General features: G+C 44.4%; 1 protein-coding gene across 1 annotated transcript in view; it reads right to left on the reverse strand.

Moving 5' to 3' along the window:
- The window catches only part of DNAH1 (dynein axonemal heavy chain 1), a gene marked incomplete at its 3' end in the record, with an annotated part of 70,383 nt that extends 53,314 nt beyond the window's left edge, over positions 1 to 17,069 (reverse strand). The window contains 15 exon segments of the mRNA XM_080625156.1: positions 979 to 1,061; positions 1,857 to 1,976; positions 2,624 to 2,849; positions 4,170 to 4,363; positions 4,922 to 5,072; positions 6,081 to 6,379; positions 7,522 to 7,733; positions 8,538 to 8,695; positions 9,952 to 10,207; positions 10,732 to 10,890; positions 12,318 to 12,450; positions 12,984 to 13,140; positions 13,620 to 13,794; positions 16,205 to 16,277; positions 16,824 to 17,069. Of these exon segments, the coding sequence (XP_080481282.1) occupies positions 979 to 1,061; positions 1,857 to 1,976; positions 2,624 to 2,849; positions 4,170 to 4,363; positions 4,922 to 5,072; positions 6,081 to 6,379; positions 7,522 to 7,733; positions 8,538 to 8,695; positions 9,952 to 10,207; positions 10,732 to 10,890; positions 12,318 to 12,450; positions 12,984 to 13,140; positions 13,620 to 13,794; positions 16,205 to 16,277; positions 16,824 to 17,036 (2,609 nt within the window). The 5' untranslated portion in view covers positions 17,037 to 17,069.
- Positions 17,070 to 18,975: the final 1,906 nt, after the last annotated feature.

Raw genomic sequence — 18,975 nt, forward strand, 5'->3', positions numbered from 1 at the left:
AGCCAGGCTCCTGCAGAGTGCCCTGGGGAGTGCTGTACAGATACAGGAAAGGCTGCACAGAGTGGCTGCTCATTCCAAGGCAGGCTCCTTGGCTCTTGCTCAGCCATAGCTCACCCATTACTTAGGGGCTATATGTCTATCAAGGGCTCTGCATTGCCATTTGGACTTGTTAGCTTGTGTGCAATGCTAGATGCAAGCCGTACAGCATTACACTCGAGCTCACACCCCTTGCAGTGCCTGGGGATGCAGCAATCTTCTACTAATTCTGCATGTGCCAGGCCTGGTCAGTGGCCATACAGCTACATGCATGCTAAGGTGTCCTAGAGCTGAGCTCCTTTCCTGGCTTTTTTGCACTGTGTACCTCATGTTTCTAGTTTCAGGTGCACTCTGCAGAAACTCGCTCAAACTGCAGACACACTGGACCAAGTCCATGCCATATCAGAGCTGCATCCAGGGCTGAGCTGAATTCAGAAGCTGTGTTGCTCTGTTTGTGAGCTGCCTCTGTTATTGGGGCACAGTGTAACACAGCCAAAGATAAAACTAAGAGGAGACTGCATGGGAAAGAAATGCAATAATAATACAGGGTTCATGTTCCTTTCTAGTCCTAAGAAAACTCCGCAAGTGTTCCTACCTTGGAAGTGTTCATTTCACTTTCAGACACAGACTAAATTCTGCATTTTGAGACCTTACAGATGTCTCAAAAAAACCCCCCAAAAAACCACCAAACTCCAAGAGAAAATATCTTTAATACATTTAACAGGTTAATAGCTACCAGTTTGCCTTGCCCCAGGCCAGAAGGCAGCATGAATCCACACTTCTCTATAAACTTCATTTCAAGAATTCAGTGCTCATATAGTCTGAGAGACACTTAAAAGTTCTGCTGGAGCCCTTGCTAGACACATAGCCCCTAAAGCGCTAAGAATGGTAATTGCTGCAAAATGTCCCACTTTGACAATGGGAGAAATGCCTTGTGCTCACTTGTCACTGAAGTCTTCGTCAGTAAGGTTGTAAAAGAATTCCTCCATGATCTGGTAATCTTTCGTGACTTCACGAATCAGCTCCTGCACAGGGTGAGAGAAAGAGACAAAAAATAGACACCTGTAGACTATACTGATTCCAACCCTCTTGTCTGTACCCCATTTTCATGAGATGCCTTTGAAGAGCTTTAGTCGCACAAGCTTAATCTGATGCAGGCTACTTCTCTGCTGTGTGAACAGTGGGAATGGATTTATAACCCCTTGTTCTGCGAATGGTCACACCATCATCACTCTCTGTTCTACAGGGATGAAAAGAAGTATGACCTAGTGGATAAAGTGCTGGACAGAAATTGAGTGGTTTGGGTTATCTTCCAGGTTCTTTCCTTGGTATGGGCAAGTGAGCTTACAGCTTGAAGCCTTTGTTTCCCATTTGTTCAGCTGGGAGAAGACCTACACTTCAAATAAATTTGAAATAGCTCAGCACTAGACTGTCCTATTAGAAGAAATAAGTTACCAGCAAAATGAGCATTTGGTAGCAGAAGTATTTTCTTGAAAACAACATTAATTTTTAGAAGGCAGCTATTCAATACACAATGTGGAATGGATCATGAAGGTAGCAAAAAGCATACATAAGTCTTCTAGGCAAGATTTTTAACTGCTATTTTGTTTTGAATAAATATTTAAATTCATGATGTGTTATTTAAATATACAAATCCTACAAATTATGAAAATACAAAGCCAGAAATCTTACAGCATCGCATGCAAAGACATCCAAGTAAAAAAATTGGAGTTCTGCTTCTGAGACACCACGCATTGCATTAACAAATTCCCTCCTCACTTCCCTTAGTGCTCCTTGCCCAGAAGGAGAGCAAGCCCTACCTCCTGCACAGTCAGCTGCTCGGGGATGCTCTTCATCCACTCCCGTAGCTCAGTCAGCTCCTCAATATTGTTTGGTTTCTCATGCATTCTGCAGCTGGCAGCTTCATACGCGTTGCAGATCTGCAGGAGGTCACAGCAGAGAAAAGACCATCAAAAAGTCATTAACTGCAAATGGGCAAACTGGAAAACCTGCCATGATCTAGCCAGTTCCCATTATGAACTTGGTCTAAAGTGATGACTACACAGCCCTGTTCTGTCTTTTCTTTCTGTTCTGTCTTTGTTTTTCTCCATCCATCTCATTTGACCTCAAACAAAATGAGGACAAAAAAAGAGGAAGAGGAACAGCAGGTAAGTAGTTGAAACTATGACAATAACAGATTCAGGCAACCCTCTAGCATATGCCATTGTCTATATTCCAGTTACGCTCAGAGCAAGCAGAAGGACCTTGCAGTTGTCTACTAGGCAGATATTTTCAATCCACCAATACTTTTTTATAAGGTCAAGGTGTTGAAGAATTTTGTCTCAAGAGATATCCAGCTTTCAGGCCCACAATTTATTAAGTATATTTAATATTTTATTTGGTTGAGTCTCTGTATCTTCCTCCGGTCAGGTTTTTTTTCGTAAATAATCACTTTGATGCAGTCTTTAAAATGTCTTTATTAATGTGGCCTCAGTTGCTGTCTTTTGGCCATTTCACAAACACAGCAACTCCAAAAGCAGGACAGGACAAGACACTGACAGACAATCTGTTGAACCAGGTAACTTACACTCTCCACCTGCAAATGGAGGTTTTTAGCCAGTATATCCAACATGGAAGTGGCAAGCGCTTTATATTTTGCAGTCAGATTTTGCTTAACAACTTCTGTGCTGACATGGAAGGGACCAATGACAATAGAAACAGGTAGAGTGTTGTCCAGGTTCTCCTTTTCTGACAAGTACATGTTTACTATATTCCTGACCTCCTGGGCAGATGGACGTTGCTCTTCGTAGCCTCTGTAAATAAAACCACCAACAAAAAAGGTAATGTAGAACCATAAGATTATCTGAGCATCCAGGATGTTCAGAGGATGTCCAGACATGTCTGCCCAAAGGATTAAGACAGTAAATTAATAATATGTTCACTGTTATTAAAACATGCATTTATTTGAATGTATACAACTTTCTGTAAACACAGACTGAGAAGGTACCAATGCGTTCTAGACTTTGCAACCAAAGATATGCCTACATAGGAAGTGTTTGTATCTGTCAAGTACATGAGCTCTACCTTTAACAGAGCATGAAAAGCTACAGTAGTAAAGACATTCCATGTAAAGTCCACCCATTTAGGTGACCAGCCTGCACTGAAGGCTTTGCTTCAGTGTCTCCACTGCTACAGTTACCAATGCCAACCAGAGGAATCCAAGCTACCTATGCCTACCTGAACTGCAGCTACACCCATGCAGCAGCACAGACAAGTCCCCAGCTTCAGATGTGTATACAAGAAGACATGGCACTGGTATGTAGCAGAGGAACACTATTGGGATGCAAGGGAAGGGACAGACTCAAATCTACAACAGGTTTTAAAGCACAATAGGTTTGGAGTGGAATAAGAGCAAAAAATATTTAGCTGCAGAAAAGCAATGGAAGAGACGAAAAAGGTAGTAAGACAAGAGGAAGGTGAGAGACAAAATGAAAGCATGGGTATGAACAGGCCAAGATCAGGAGGCTTCTTGGTGGAAGGCAGGCACTTCTGTGTGTTCTGGGAAGAGACAGGAATTTATCAGATAGGACCTCATAAATTAAGCTCAAATAACAAAAAAGTGCTTAATTTCCACTGTTTGTAGAAAACATGAGGCCTAAAAAGAAGACCATTCAAGTAACAGAGGCTAAAGGACAGCATAGGTGCAGAGAGTTTTGGCAGTGAAAACAATGAGGCTGAAACAAAAGAAAACATTACTTTCTACAGAATGTTATCAGCCTGAACAGACGCTATTTGAAGGAGGTCAGAGTCAAGTATGCTAACTGTATTTTCAAACAGGATGAGTCATTTTTAAGGCCATTAATATCTCCAATTACACTTGCAAACATGACAGGAATGTGACTGCTGTCAGAGGCAGGAAGAAATTCTCACTGCCATCATCAGTGTTCCTTAAAAGCACGGACCACTTCCCATGGCTGAAGTCTGCCTCTGACAGATGCCTCATCTCACATCTGGGGCACGTCACACACATTCATGGTCTCAGAACAAGTCCCACATTCTCATGCCCATTCACACAACAGCTTCTGAAGAGGCTTCCATTTGGATTAGAGGTGCCTTTGTCAGAAGCCACTTACCTTAGCAAGTACTGGATGTCATTGTTATTTAGCTCCAAGTACTTCTCATATCTCTTGGCATAGGCATGGAGAGGGATCATTGCCATTTGAATGGCAGAGCGCATAGTCTCACATAATTCTTCCACTTCTGGTTCATGCAAGCCCACCGAGTCAAGCAAAGGTGTGCCTGTGATAGCTATGTTCTCCAGCACATACTGGAAGAGGAAGGAGAGAGATCTTTCAGGACCAGGAGAGATAACCATGCCTGCAAGGGGTGAGACAATCACCCATGGCACCTGTGGGAGCTCATGCAGTCCGTTTTTCTACACTCTGTCAGGAATTGTTTTATTAGTTGCCTCCACCAAAAAAGGAGGCTCTAGGGAGATAGGTCTTTCATGGTAACAGGCAGGATGCATATGCAGAAGAGATGTGCACCAGACTGACAGCATTGGAAAAGGTGCTATTTCCTTTATGAATCTGCTTTTACCAGCTGCCATTCATTAGGGTAACCAGGCTACTCAGGACACATCTCCACAGAACCTGCAGCACCAAAACAGAGATTGCAACCACTTAAAATAGCTACAGGGTTGGGGAGCTTGCAGAAATCCTGTCAGAACAGAACAGCATTAGCACAGTGCTGTGCCCAAATTAATTTAACTGGATTTCCAACTACCTACTTCTACAACTCTCCCTCAGTACAAGCTCAGGGGTGTCTATGCCAAACTGTAATGCACTGAAGCTTGCACAACTGTATCACTGGGGATGCAGTTCACCTTCTCCAGCTGTGGGACAGTGTGTGTTGCCAGGATTCCCTCATCAAACAGAGAAACAAGGGACTTCTCAAAGCTCCCCACAGGGGGGCTGAAGTGAACACCGCTGGTGTCTACCACAAGGTCTGTTAGAAAAAGTGGATTCCTCAGAGGCCTGCAGTGGGAAGAGACGAGGAAGAACAGGAATGTTTTGTGAGACAATGGCACACGATTATATTGCTCCGGTTCTGATATTAAAATGCCTACTTGGACAGGAAAGCAGAGAAGAGGTAGACTGTCCCATGCAGATTAAGGTATGAAACACTGCATTCTGAATTTACCAGCAAAGACATTTAGAACTTTTGTCTCTGAAAGGCAAAGGAAATGTCAATCATGACATACTAAGACCCCCAAAAGTCACAGCCTTATCTTGAGAGTTGGAGCTGCTTTATAGAAAAAAAAACAATGCAGGTGCTCTTCAAACCAAGCATCCAGCATCTCAAATATACTCCTAAAATGCACCTTCTAGAAGTTATACACAGTGTCTCCCAATCTGGTACATTACCAGTGTGGCTCAGGATCAGCTGAAGTCAGTGTCAACTTCCACAGATCTCAAGGTAAGAGCTCGCATGTGAGTGGCAGCTTTTTTTGTATTCTTCCTGTTTTCAATTTCTAAACCTTCCTTTTTTCCTACCATAAAGAACCGAAATCCTTAAATCGATACTCAGTGGAGCAGAATTCTAGGCACTGTGACAACCCAAATCTGGTATTCTTTACAGATCTCAGGCTAGATCTTACGCCTGAAACAGGCTGGATGCTACTCCTGAAATAAGCAGCAATGCCTCCTGGTATTTTTCCTGGCCTCCAGAAAAAAAAAGCTACTAGTAATTATTTGCTCATCTGAGAAAGCTGAAAGTGGCTGATCTTCAAAACACTATGTCAAAGTAGCAGACCTTGGTTCTGAGGGGCTGCCTCATATCACTAACAGCAACTTGAGATTTGTACTAAGAGAGCAGCCAGCTCAGTATCATTCTTCCACACTCAACCAAATGTGTCAGGTTGAGGACTGGAGGAAACAGCCCAGCCTAAGGTCCTCACACAGTACAAAGCTTGCTTGTACAAACAATAGTTAGAAAGACAACGGCTCTGTTCTCTCCACCCCTTTTTTCTCTCCCTTCCTTACCTGTAGGGACTATTGATGAGGTCATCTCCCCATTTCATGTCCTTTGAGCAATTCAGGACACCATGGCAAGCATCCAGCACAAGCTGGGTGAAGCTGATCAATGAGTTCTGGATCAGGTACCTCAGAGAGTCCTGAAGCATGAATCTGATGCGGTTCATCAGCTTACGCAGTTTGGACAGCAGGTAGACATCCCAGTTGGTCTGTTCCAGTTTGTACCAGTCTGTGCCTGCTTCTCTCAAGTTGCTCATTATTGCAGTCGTTAGAGTATCGATCCAAGTATCCTGGAGAAACATCCGAACCTAGGGCAGAATAAAAAGCAAGCTGTGTAATCCCCCAAGGATGATGGGAAAGCAGTATTGCACGGTTAGCTGCTAGCTGGGGCTGCTGGACCTTTCTCTGCTGTGAAAGGCAACCATTCTTTCAGAACTGTAGCAGCTAAACAGTAGCTTTCAAATCCATGCACACAAATGTGGCATCTGAACCTGACCATACAACTCCTTCACTGACAAAAGACCTACAAAAAAACCACCTGATATTACAAAGCAGGAGTGTTCTATTCTTTCTTTTTATACACAGTGTTTCCTTTTTGTTCTTTTTTCTATAGAGCAGTATTCCCGGAGCTGCCTGTGTCAGGGTCCCTTAAAAAAAGTTGTGTAGACAGTATGATGAGCAGGGAAAGGACAGAATATGGTCTTCTCTTGACAAGTGAGGAGAAAGAGGGGGAGAAGCCAAGGGCAGCAGCAGTCTGCAGTGTTTTCATTTACAAAAATACCACCAAGTGGTAAAAATACCACTTTTGCTCCACAGGCAGCTGCTGTTTGTGGGTAATAGAACAACCTCAGTCACCAAGTGGGTGACAGCGCTGCCCAGCTATAGCAGCATGGGACTGGGAAGGACCAGCTCATGCCCTCTGCCACTGATTTAGTGTGCAACCCTGTGCAAGCTCCTCTGTGTGGCCACCTCCAGAGTGCAATGGACTGTCTTCATTTAGAGGGCAAAACGATCTTCTGCTGAGAGCACAAAGTTGCGGATTTTTGTTCTAGTCTGTTTGCTGGCATTGCAAGTGGAGTAATTAAATACATAAAGAACATAGGGTGTAGAAATGCATTACCCCCATGAGTGCTTCAGGGGAAATCAAAGCTCTTGTGACTTGCAGCTGGACAGACAGAGAAATAAAAACAAAACCAAAAAGGACTTTTGAGTTCCCGCCAGGATTGTTAGCTGCATGGAAACCAGGAGGAGGAAAGCCCGTTACTTCCCACATCCCAGTGAATTTGACACACATATGCAAAGTCCTCCCTGCTCCACCCACAGTATCTCATTTGAAAGCTCATCCATTTCCATCCAGGCAATTGCTCTGCAGCTGCTACATCTGCCTAATACACATTGATGGCCCTGCTGGCTGCTCCACGTGCTCACCCCCCATGCTTCCTCTGCTCACCTCAGTGAAGGTCTGGGTCTGGATCTGTTCAAATTCCTTCAAGCAGACATACTTGGACAAGGCTGTGTTAAACAGAGACATCATGGCTACCTTGTTGCACTCATCTTGCACCTCTGTAAGGAGAAGGATGACTTCTGGCCTCTTCAGGAGTGAGACAAAGTTGAAATCTTCTTCTTGTTTCTTAAAAGGATAGTCTGGGATACAGACAAGCCCTGGCACCGAGAAAGAATATTATTGCCTGCAACAGCCATCCCAGCTTCTGTTTTAGAGGAACAGTACAGCTCCCTTTGGGACAGTGCTTGGGAAAAGGACTCTCCTCTGGTGCACAGGCCTTATCATGTAGCAGCTTCAGCAGATAGCTGAGTGAAAGGGAGTCTCTGCTCTGCAGCAGACACTTTCTGCAGGCTCCCATCAGGGGCTGAGGGACTGTCTTGGTTTCTGACCTTCCTATGGCTTTGGCCACGAAAAAGATCACAGCACTTGATCACTTCCACCGAGGCTTCAAGACACAGCCAAGTCATCTCATCTGTGAGAGGCTACCTGTGGACCACCTCAAGGCTATCCAACGTTGGGGAGACTGAAGTGCACAAAATACCACCCCAACCCCTCACCTTTTACTGTGGCCATTATCCTCCAGTTTGAGACTCTGGAAAAGCCTGAGCTCTCTTCCACATATGAGGTATGGCACAGCTGAGCCAGCCCAAGCATAGTGCAGAGCAGAAGGCAGTTAAGCTAATTACACTGCCTGCATTTGGTGTCATTAAGGGTACACCTGCAGAGTTACTACAGATTAGCTGATGGATGGTAATATGTTATACTGAGGTAACACAAGCATGCAAATATACCCTAAAAAAGAGCAGACATACTCAGGTCTCATCTAATCACCTGACACAGCCCCTTATGAGCCCTAACCATTAACATGAACTTAAAAGTTTCTACAACAAAGTGTGAATCCTATCAAAGACAAGAGGTCCCATAGCCATGCTGAATTCCAACTGCTTCACTGTGCTCCATACCTTTCTCTGGTACTTTCTCCTCCTCTTTGTCTGGCAAGGTGACATAAGAAAACATCTCAGGTTTGGAAGCGACAATTCTGTCAAAACTAATCTTGTTCATGGTACGTTCATAGTCTAATGTCACTTCTTTCTCCAGGCAACATATACGGTCTAATATCCTATTACAAGACATGGAAACAATGATAACTCAAGGTGTCTGAGCAGAAGTATGCCTGGAGCTTTACTGCAAACCCCATCCTTCACTCCCTCCCCCCTGGATTTGCTAACCCTGAAGCTCACCTACTACTGAATGCATTAGGAGAGCTATGCAGACAACAAAGCAGGCATCAAAGCTATCAACTAGCCATGTAATGACAGAGGTGAGCAGGAACCTGGGAACTATGACTGCAGCCTTCTCAAGTGCCTTTTCAACTCAAAGCAAAATCTCCACTGAGGAGAAGCATTACAATGACAAGGGGAAATTAGCAAGAACTGGGGAAGCTAGCTGGTAGTTCTGGAAAAGCCGAGCTATCCAAACTGTCCTCCCAACTGCCTCTTGCTGAACACCCCTTGACATCAATTTCCTCAGCCAGAACATGTGTGTAAGTGCTAAAAACCTGCTTTATTTGTAGGAAAAGCAAATAAAGGAAATCATCATCCTCCAGCTCAAGCAGAGTACTCTTCTCTAAGCCTATATTTCTGCTCAGGGACTGATTACTCTCCTAGTCTCTAGCTGAGGCTGGCGGACCATTCAGCCCTTCACACCTTCCTGTCTCTGAGCATGGCAATCAGTCATGGCTGATTCCCAGTGACACCACCAATGGCTCATGATTCATCAGCGCAGAGACTCTTAAAACATCTTCCTGATATGAACTGCATCTTAAAGAGACACTCAATTATATCCAGGTGGAAATATCCTATTCTATCTGCTTCACCCTGTGCAGATCATCTTTTGATTTGTTTTAGCAGCTATTAATAGACAGAAGAGCCACTAGCAGCCAGCTCTCTGGAGACAGCTGGTGGTCTGCAGATCAATCCAGCAATGACTGATCTGTTCCCTGGAAGCACAGGGAGACAGCAAGGCCAACCATGCCATTTCTGTCCAACCTTCCTGCTGTTGAATGCCACTTAATTGCAGGCCTAAGCACAGCTCATGGATCTGCATATGAAAAATACATCTACTTCACCTGGGAATACTGACAGATCACCCACCCTGTACATGTGCTCCTGGGGCTCTTGTCATACCTACTTCTGATGACACTCTGGGCAAGAGGGTGGTGTGCATGTGCGCAGGCTGGAAGGCAGATGAGATCCATGGTTTATGAGCTGGACACTCAAGATTTGCCTCCCTTGCCACTTGTTTTGTAGCCCTATAAAGTCCTACAGTGCTAATGGACTGAAGGCTGAGATTCCAGACATGTACTTTACACCTTACCTCTTCTCTGCTTTCCTCAGTTCAGGAGTGTTCATAGCCAAAAATTTCATTCTCTGCAGACTCTCCTCACTGATGCTATTTAGACCATCTGTGGGTATGCAGTCCACATACAAGTTATACAGAAGCAGCGCCTGTGTCTTCTTACGCAAGTTGTCAGCAGAAACTACTCTCTGTGCAAATACCAGGGGATCTTCAGCCAGAAACAACAGGCAAACACGTGGCACCCAGTACTGACATGGCAACAATGGGGCTCTTCCTGGGAAATGAAAGCAAAGCTTACAGGAGTCTACAGGGAAAACAAAACTCAGAATGGCTTGGATTTCAGACAGCAGCTTTTTGATGGGCAATATAATTGGGCTGGCTTACCAGAGATCAAACTGGAGGGCCAAAATTGAAGACAGCAAGAGGCAAGGAGCACAGAATTAGCAGTATCTCCAAACCTTTCAAGAGGGGGTATTTCATCTTAATCTGTCCACGTTCCCCTTCAAGATGGTACTGGCCTAGAAAGACCATCATTTAACTGTTCTTGCAGGCAGAAAAGATGGGAGACAGAGAAAAAAGAAAGATACCTCCAAAGGGAAGACCTCAAATAGGTTGTCAAATTAAGGTGTGGAGTTCTCTCCCCTGGAGGTTTTTTCCTGGACAGGTTGAGCAGACGTATCAAGAGTGATAACAGGGAAAGGAAATAAAATGAGGTCTTGATGTCCTTCCCATCTCCACCTAAGATGGTATACTAAGATGGTATATGCCAGGTCCCAAAAGACCCTATTCAAAACACACCTTCTGAAGTTACTCCTCCATTGAGGATGGGTCTTCCTTCTTCATTCCGCACCATCCCATTCTTGGTTTTATGGACCAAGTAGAGCTTTGTCTTCTTGTCATAATCCAGAACACCAACATCAATCCACTGGTAGATTAATTTTGGGTTTTTAGGGTCCTCTGAGAGAATCAAGGATTAAAACAGGCTTAGTCCATTCTCCTGGAGGCTACAGCAAAAGGACCTTCCTGATCAGAGTGGTGATGCTACATTTACTAGTTTGAATCTCGGTCAATCTCTTGTGATTTCTGAGCGATCAAGTAAATAACAAACTCAGATCCTACAGCTTACCATTTCCAACTGTTTGCACACACCAGACCCCTTGGTTTTCCTCCTCTTATCTCTGTGGTTTCCTTGTGGAACACCTTCCCACCTCCTGCTTCAGGCACTCCCACTCACTCTTTCCAGCTATAGCCTCATATTTGGGTCCTGTGTGTCCCTAACATCTTCTTTCAGCCCATACTTGGGGAACTCTCTGCTTTCTAATTCCTTCACCCCTTGATCTAGGACCTCTTATGACCCACATGGGCTCTGTGGTGATCCCATTTCCCTTCCCTATGGGTGGTCTAGCCCTGTGTCTCCACAAGCTCTCATTCTTCTAATTGGGAGTGAGTGTAAAACCCTGTTATTTCTTCAGGTCATTCCCAAGACATCTAATTCTTAAATATTCAGATCCTCTTAAAAGCTGGGAGGTGCTAACCAGACAGATATATATCGATATCAATATAGATACAGGTCAGGATAGTGTTACATTGAGGTTGAGAAGGGATGCTATTAACTACTGGTCTGAACTACAGGAATTTGCAACAGCACTGGCACTATACAGATGCCAGTTGTCCCACCTTCCTCAGGGCCCAGGGGGTCTGAACACAGCTGCAAGCTGCACTCAGCCATCACATGCTGGCTGCCTGAGATTCCATACAGGTTCTGTTTTATGCTTAGGTTTTGCAGACAGCCCTGCCTCTGGAGGTTGCTCCAGAGCTGTAGTCAATATGCATGCCAGTTCCTATGCTTTAAAGCTAGTGCACTTGTGATGATATCAGCTGCAGCCATAACTGGACATTCGTACAGCTGTACCTAGTGATGCCTTCTCATTGGGAAAGCTCTGAGTGACAGGAAAACAACGTCCACATCACTTAATTTGCCTCAGATTTACTACTTGGATTTTCACTGCTGTCTGAACTTGACTTCTGATCCTGCACTTGCAGTGAATCCAGGCAGAACACACTGCATGCAAGTTAATCAACTTTATGATGATACCTACACATCAATAAAGTGAAATTTTGACTGTACTGATTTCCAGGCACAGAAACAGGAGGGGAAAAGGCAGAAGATAGTACTAAAAATATGGAAGCAGTCAGTCCTGGGCAGGACTGAGAGTTGACGAGACCCCTGATCTCTTGCTCTGACTGTCTGAGCCTGGTCAAGATGAAGTATTGCTTTCTGCTATTCAGATCTATATTCATCAGAATCTAAGTGCTCCCTTTTCTGAACAGGCCTGAAACTGTTAACATTGTCTCACTTGAGTGCTAAGTCATTCAAGCTTTACCGTGTCCAAGAACATCATCTGTAGGTAAAAGTGCTTTTCCAGGCACTGGCTTTCTATCATGAGATCCTGGTTCCAGTCCTAGTGAGATCCACTCCTCTGAAGTTCGACAGTCATACTCCTCATCATCAAATATCTAAAAAGCCAGGACATGAGTGAAATTAAGTCTTACTTCAGAGGGAAGAAAATACCCCATACAAAGTTTCCTGAGAGTAAAATTAACAGCCAGGTCCTAAATGGCTACAAAAATGGGAAAGAGTCCCAGTGCAAAAGCTGTGCTCATCTCAGACAAACAACAATATCTGTACCTCTAGCCCTTTCCTAGGAAGCACAGACCCTAGGAAAGACCCTCACCACCTGGAGAGATCTCATGCAAGAATACTGCTGACTACTGCATTCGGAAGGAAACATGGAACAACACCTTTTCTTCGGACACACAAATGACAGTGAGGACCGCCCTGAAGAACTATTAGTTCTGATGCAAGTTGCGGGCCCCCTGCAGAAGACGCTCAGCATCTTGCGGAGATTCTTCAGGGCACAAGCCTGCTCTAAAGTATTTCCTTGTTCTATTGCCTGTTGTATCAATAACAGCCAAGTGTCCTGCAAGTCTGAACTGTCCTGTGGTATAAGCAATGAGATAGATCACAAGTGCCAAATGCGCTCTCTTACCTTTAATGGGAGGTAGATGGGAAAGAGAGGATCTTTCTTATCCTCAATTGTTGGCATATTGTCAGGATCATGGTGCCTTGGCATGAGCTGATTGGAGTCTATCCCCTTGCTGCCTAAAAGCTGTGCAATATCAAAGCTGAGATATAGCCGTCTCCTCCTGTTTTGAATCGGAATGGGAAATAACCACTTAATGCACCCAGAAGGGCTCACATGCTACAACTCCACTTTCAGATCATGTATTCCTATCAGTAAAGAAGTTTTTAAACACATGGAGCTACATACATGTCTATTTCTACCTTCACTTATAGAATAAATACCTACAATGAACATCTAGTCCAATTTATAAATACACTATGCCAATATTTATATTCTAGAGCATACACCAAAATGGAAATTAAAAACTGTGAGAAAAAGATAAAATAAACACTCTTTAAAAATATTCTTTCTTCCTGCATCCCAATGAATTGTCTTGTGCACCCCTTGCAATGCACATCCCCCACTTTGGAGACCACTGCCTTACAGGATAGTGTTTTCCTAAAGATTTTTGACATGTCAAGTCTTGAAAGCAGAAATTAACACCCTAATCTGCTCTGTCCATTCCATAATGATGTCTATAGCCACTTTCTGGTTACCTACCTCTCTACTTCAATGCTCCGAGGACATTGCCCTGGAAGCACTTGGTAAGGAACCTGCACTTTGGGGTTATATGATTGTACTGGGAAATCTGACTTGGTGGGGTTCTCAGTGGTTGGTCCCATCACTTGCTTATCCAGCACACTTCCAAGATCCTCAGGCATCCTGAAGGTTGTGACTAAGAGACAGAGAAACACACATCTGAAACCACCAGCCATCACTCTGCTTTACATTCACACACACAGGAGAACCGTGCTGTCTCCTGGGTTGTCTGCATAAGTCATTTCACTCAGTTTATGACAGAAATCAAGTAGATACCAAAAGGGAAACAGAAAGGAAGACCTTTTTTTCTGCTACAACATGTCCTTATGGTTTTCCAGTATCAAAGTGATGGCACAGAAAAAGCCTTCACTGAGAATTAATGTGATGCACCTTCTTAGGAGGTAGGGCACCGACCTGGCTCTAAGGAGCTCTGTTCTGTTCCCAGCTTTGCTACAGACTCTCTACAAGATCGTAGGCAAGTTACTGTCTGTACTGCACAGCTTCCCTCCCTCTCAGAAAGGGGTGGGATTCTCCATGTGCTCTGGGGGGCTCTGAGACCAAGAGTCAGTCCTAGCTCAGAGGACTCATTTAAAATTGTGGTAGAGGAATGCTGCCGGAGAGAACAGGCTGCTCAGGTCATTTTTAGGTGCTGAAGTCCCTATTTACACCTTACTTGGGACTAACCTCTCCTCAGTTTCTGCTCAAGCAAACCTCCCACTCACATCTGCAGTGGTGTGAGAAAAAACTGAGTTGAACAGCCACCAATCTCACGATTCGGCCAAATGTTTTGAATGGAAATTTGGACTAAGCAGAAAGTATACATTTCCAAGAGTTGGCTGAAATCAAACCATGTCATTTACCCCATAAATAAACCAAACTGTTCATATTGCTAAACAAGCTGCAAATAATAGAACAGCAGCAAACTGGGAATTTGAAGCTTAACCTAAATTAAGTAATTGCATGCAAGCTTTAAAAAGCACCATTCCCTACACAGAGCTAAGCATTGACCTAAAAATAGATTTTAGTGGAGAGCCTTCCATTTGATGAACTTTCACACTCTACTGAGCATAAACTTAAGGTTCTGGCTCATAAGTAGGTTTTTTGGAGGTCAAGCTTTGGACCCAATCCTTCACCTTGCTCCATGTGCTTCTGCTTGCATGATGCAACCCCTTGATTTCAAAGTAGTTGTGCAGAGCAGCCAGTAATACTGAAGCCAGACACATTTCCGGATGATCAGGTACAGAAAGGGTCCTCTAAGAGGTCATTCCCTTTACCCTTCTAAATGGTCCCTGACTCAACCCTTGTAGCTGTACTTTGTCTGCTTAGGGAGTAAAGGAAATGGCCTCTGAACTGGCTCCTCTCTACTCATCTCTCTTAGGAAGGGTGCCTAGCTTGCAACAAATATGATCCAAACATTTGCATTGTCCATCCCAATATGCACCATTTACAATAAAGTCAAGGAATTCCTAAAATGCAGGTCCTTAGCTTCATACATATCTCTTGCTTAGGGTCTTCACAGAATGACCCTGATTAATATTTGTTGTCAGGGAGCACAGCTGTTCCAATTTTGTCACCTCACTGTTGCAAAATCTACGGCCCCATCCATTATGGCTCTTCGTGCACTATCAACTATTTATGTCAATACTTAGTGTTTCATTTGCATTTACATTTCAGCTTGATAGCTTCTTCCCCCTTGAAGGAGCAGCAGATCATAAATAGAGATCTGTCTCCACTTGTTAGGGAGGAGTCTAGCTTGTCAAGATTCACTTGAGGATGCAGTCATTTGTCCTCACTCATGAAAACAAATGTCACTTCCATGCACAGGAAGGTGGTAAATATAGTTACCATCTTTCTCTAAGACTAAAATCCTCTCACATGTATGCTTTCTCCCCACCTGCTGCCAGCTTATGATCCATATACTCAAGAGTGTTCAAGGGGCCAGGAGAGTGCTGGCAAACTTTTGTTTTCCTATTTTTGAGCATCCATGATACAAGCTCTTGTAAGCAGGTGGGCCCAGCAGCTCTGTATACACAAAGACCCCTTGCATCTAGAGAGACTAAGCTGTTGCAGGGTGCAATTGGAAGGAGAATGAATAAACAAGAGAGTACCATGATTCTGGCTATGGGCATCTAGACTCTGAATATAACTCTCACATGCAGGTCCCAATTTAACAGGAAAGGGGCACCGATAACTCCATACGCAATGACAACACAAAGAAATAGAGTGCTCTCCTGGCATACAGCCCATAAGACCATAACTCCCGTAGGCAGCAACATAGTCCACCCTGAACCCTGGGGGAAGTGCATATATTCAGGAAAAAAGCAAGCATGGTTTTACCACCCAGTCAGATCACTTTGCTCCACCTCTAAATTCACTTTTCAGAGACATTCATGCACCTAAGTACCATTCCTGGGCACTGAGAGGAGAAGAAAAGCAAAGCATTAATTTAGAGTCATCAGCCTAGTTCCCAGCATGCTCATTATGGCCAACCTTAAGAGTTATGGCTCCATTTCCTGCCACATCACATTTCCTCTCAGTGTATTTACCTTTAGGGGTGTGCTGCTCGAGGACCGCCTCTTTTAGCAAAGCGTGGTGTATTTGGGCGCCAGCACAAACATCCTGAAATGCAGCATGTGAGGGAAGTGTCAAAGATAACAAAGCACAGTCAGAGGGTGGGTTAAAGAGGTCCAGAGAGACAGTGAGACTGTAAAATTGACTTCATCAGAGCTTTAGGGATAATTGAGACTGTGAGTAATGGTCAGAAAAGGCTCAGAGAGACACAAACAGCTGAAACTTCAGCCCAATGCACCGAGAGGCAGGGGATTTGTCAGCAGAGCACAGCCTGATGTCAGCTTAAGATGTGGACTGGGATATTAGGGTTTTACTTCCAAATATCATCTGCAGTCACAATCACATGCCTGTCCTGCCATGTTGGCATCCTAAACCTGGGTAACATCATGACAGCAATAGCATGGTCCACTGAGGAAGGCAGCACAACTACCATCAAGAAGAGCCTTATGGCTTCACTTTGTAAGAGTCAAGGTCTTGACCAAAATGAAGTGCTAGGACCCAGGGTGAAAGTTGTATTTCTCTATACCAGGTGTGCTATAGGTATTTCCACTTTAGAAGGACAGTGGTAGGAAAAGAATTGCTCTTTGCACTTACCCTTGAGATGCTGGAGGCTGCTGGAGTGAGGACATCAGCAGAATACATCTTTCGTCTAAATGCTAAGTATTTTCTTGGCCCCTGATTGCTGCTATCAGAAACCAACAAACTTGTTCCTGCACTGCAGTCTAGGCATGAAGCCTCACTGTTGGTATCTGGAGGCCTGGGGCTCCCACCCAGAGAACTCATCAAATCCTTCTTTGCTTTATCCATCTTCTTTGGAGAACAATGCTGTGATGCAACCCTGGGCTTGCTAGATTGGAAAACATTAAAAGCCTGTTAAATACTGTAACTGTTAAATACTACACACCCTCCCACCACACTGGGGATCGTTGACTTGCTAAGATGAGTGGGTAACAAGGTAAATTCGATCCCCTGCTTCAATACCAAGCTTTGCTTTTATGACCTGGGGTCCGCTGGTCTCACGTCACTGACTCGATGATTCACTAACCCTGGGGAGAGTGTTTTGCTGTTCCAGATGGATTTTGGAGGGGATAAACCAGCAGTATACACATGAAAAACTACTTTTCTGAAGCAGCAGGGGCTTCCTGGATCTGTGGCAGCATTCAAAAGGCTGCCAGGAGAATCTGAGTAAACTGGGACTACAAGAGAAATGCTTTTGCTGTACCCAAATCCTTTAAAAACCTTGTCACGCTTGACTCCAGTGGGAGTAGGCTACAGCCTAAATACTAACACAGCTACTCCCAGGTTTAAGTCTGACTCTTTCATTTAAATAATTCAGGAGAGATGTTTAAGAATCACCTAACAAATATTAAAATACAGCAAGAAGGTCCCCTCTTTCCTCCTGCAGGGGGTATTTTTGCTGGTGATCTCAGCACTTCCACCACGGGAGAAGCAAGTCCAGGCAAATACCACAGCTCTATGGCTTGATTTTAGAAACGCCTTCATGTGCTGAGAGAAACTAATTAAGAGCAGCCCTTGGACTTCTGGCACAACAATAGTGAAACCCCTGATTTTAGGCTTGTCTAAACAGAGAGACGACTACTCTAAGTAATTAGTACATTGTGGCTCAAGTACCACAAGCCCCTCCAGCCTCCACACATGCGTGCCAATGTAATGATGTACACATACCTGCCTAGCTTAGTCCTATAAATTATGAGTCAAAGCTGTCCTTGAGGTCTCTCAAAGCTACTCCAATACTCTACACAATTTATGCATCAATTCCTGCTCAGGGCTAGACCCGGGCTCCTCATCTAGCCCTGCCTGACCAACGGTTTGTGTCTTCCACCCTTGCTGGGACCCACACATCTGCTTCACTTACTTCTGGAGGCCAACCCCTGCAGCAGGCTGCCATGTGGGGGTCTTCCAGCTTGCCACAGCAAAGCACTAGAAAGACCTGGGTTGGTCTTGCAGGCTACAGCTGGCACAGTACCTGTCTGGAGCCTCATCCTGATGTGGAGACACTACCACAGTGTCCTTTCCTGCCATGCCCTCTCTGCTCTGCTCCTGAATGGAGTCAACACTCTGCCTGTCCTATACGCTTGGTCAGAGAGGGCAACTCTTTCTCAATTTCACCTTGTTGCCTGTCTGCAAGAATGAATCAGGTACACACAGCAGAGAAAGCATTACATGGATGCTGAAGATAAGAGGGAATAACTGTGCTGGTTTATTGCTGCAGGTTCAAGCCAGCACACAATTTTGAGAGGTTGAATCGAAAAAGAAATCAGATAATAAATCACAGTTACCATGATGCGAATCCTTTAAGTGAAACGGAGTAAACGAACAGACTGGAGAGACCTGGGAGACAAGATCAATAATACCCCCTCCCCTCCTTCAAGCTAGAAAATCTCAACTCAGTCTCAACTCACTCTCAGCTTCTCTTTGGCATGGCAACTGGAACCTTATACCCCGAAGAATGAATTTTCCATGGAGGATTTTGTTTTTATTAGCTATTTTATGCTCTGGCCATATCTATTTTAGCAGCCCAGCAGGATTGATTGGTATCAGCCAAGATCCAAGGATTCCTGATGAATCACTGCTGGACTCTTTTGTGCCTGCTGCACCAGCACAGAGAACAGCAGCAAAGCAGAACAACCCTGCTGCGGCTCTCCTGATATGTCACCTGAGCATCCTCTTCCTGGGAGCAGGGCTGAGGTGGCAATGGGATCTACCTGTACTTTTATCTCCTGGA

This window comes from Psittacula echo, assembly GCF_963264785.1.
Source record: "Psittacula echo genome assembly, chromosome: 9".
Taxonomy (NCBI): domain Eukaryota; kingdom Metazoa; phylum Chordata; class Aves; order Psittaciformes; family Psittacidae; genus Psittacula; species Psittacula echo.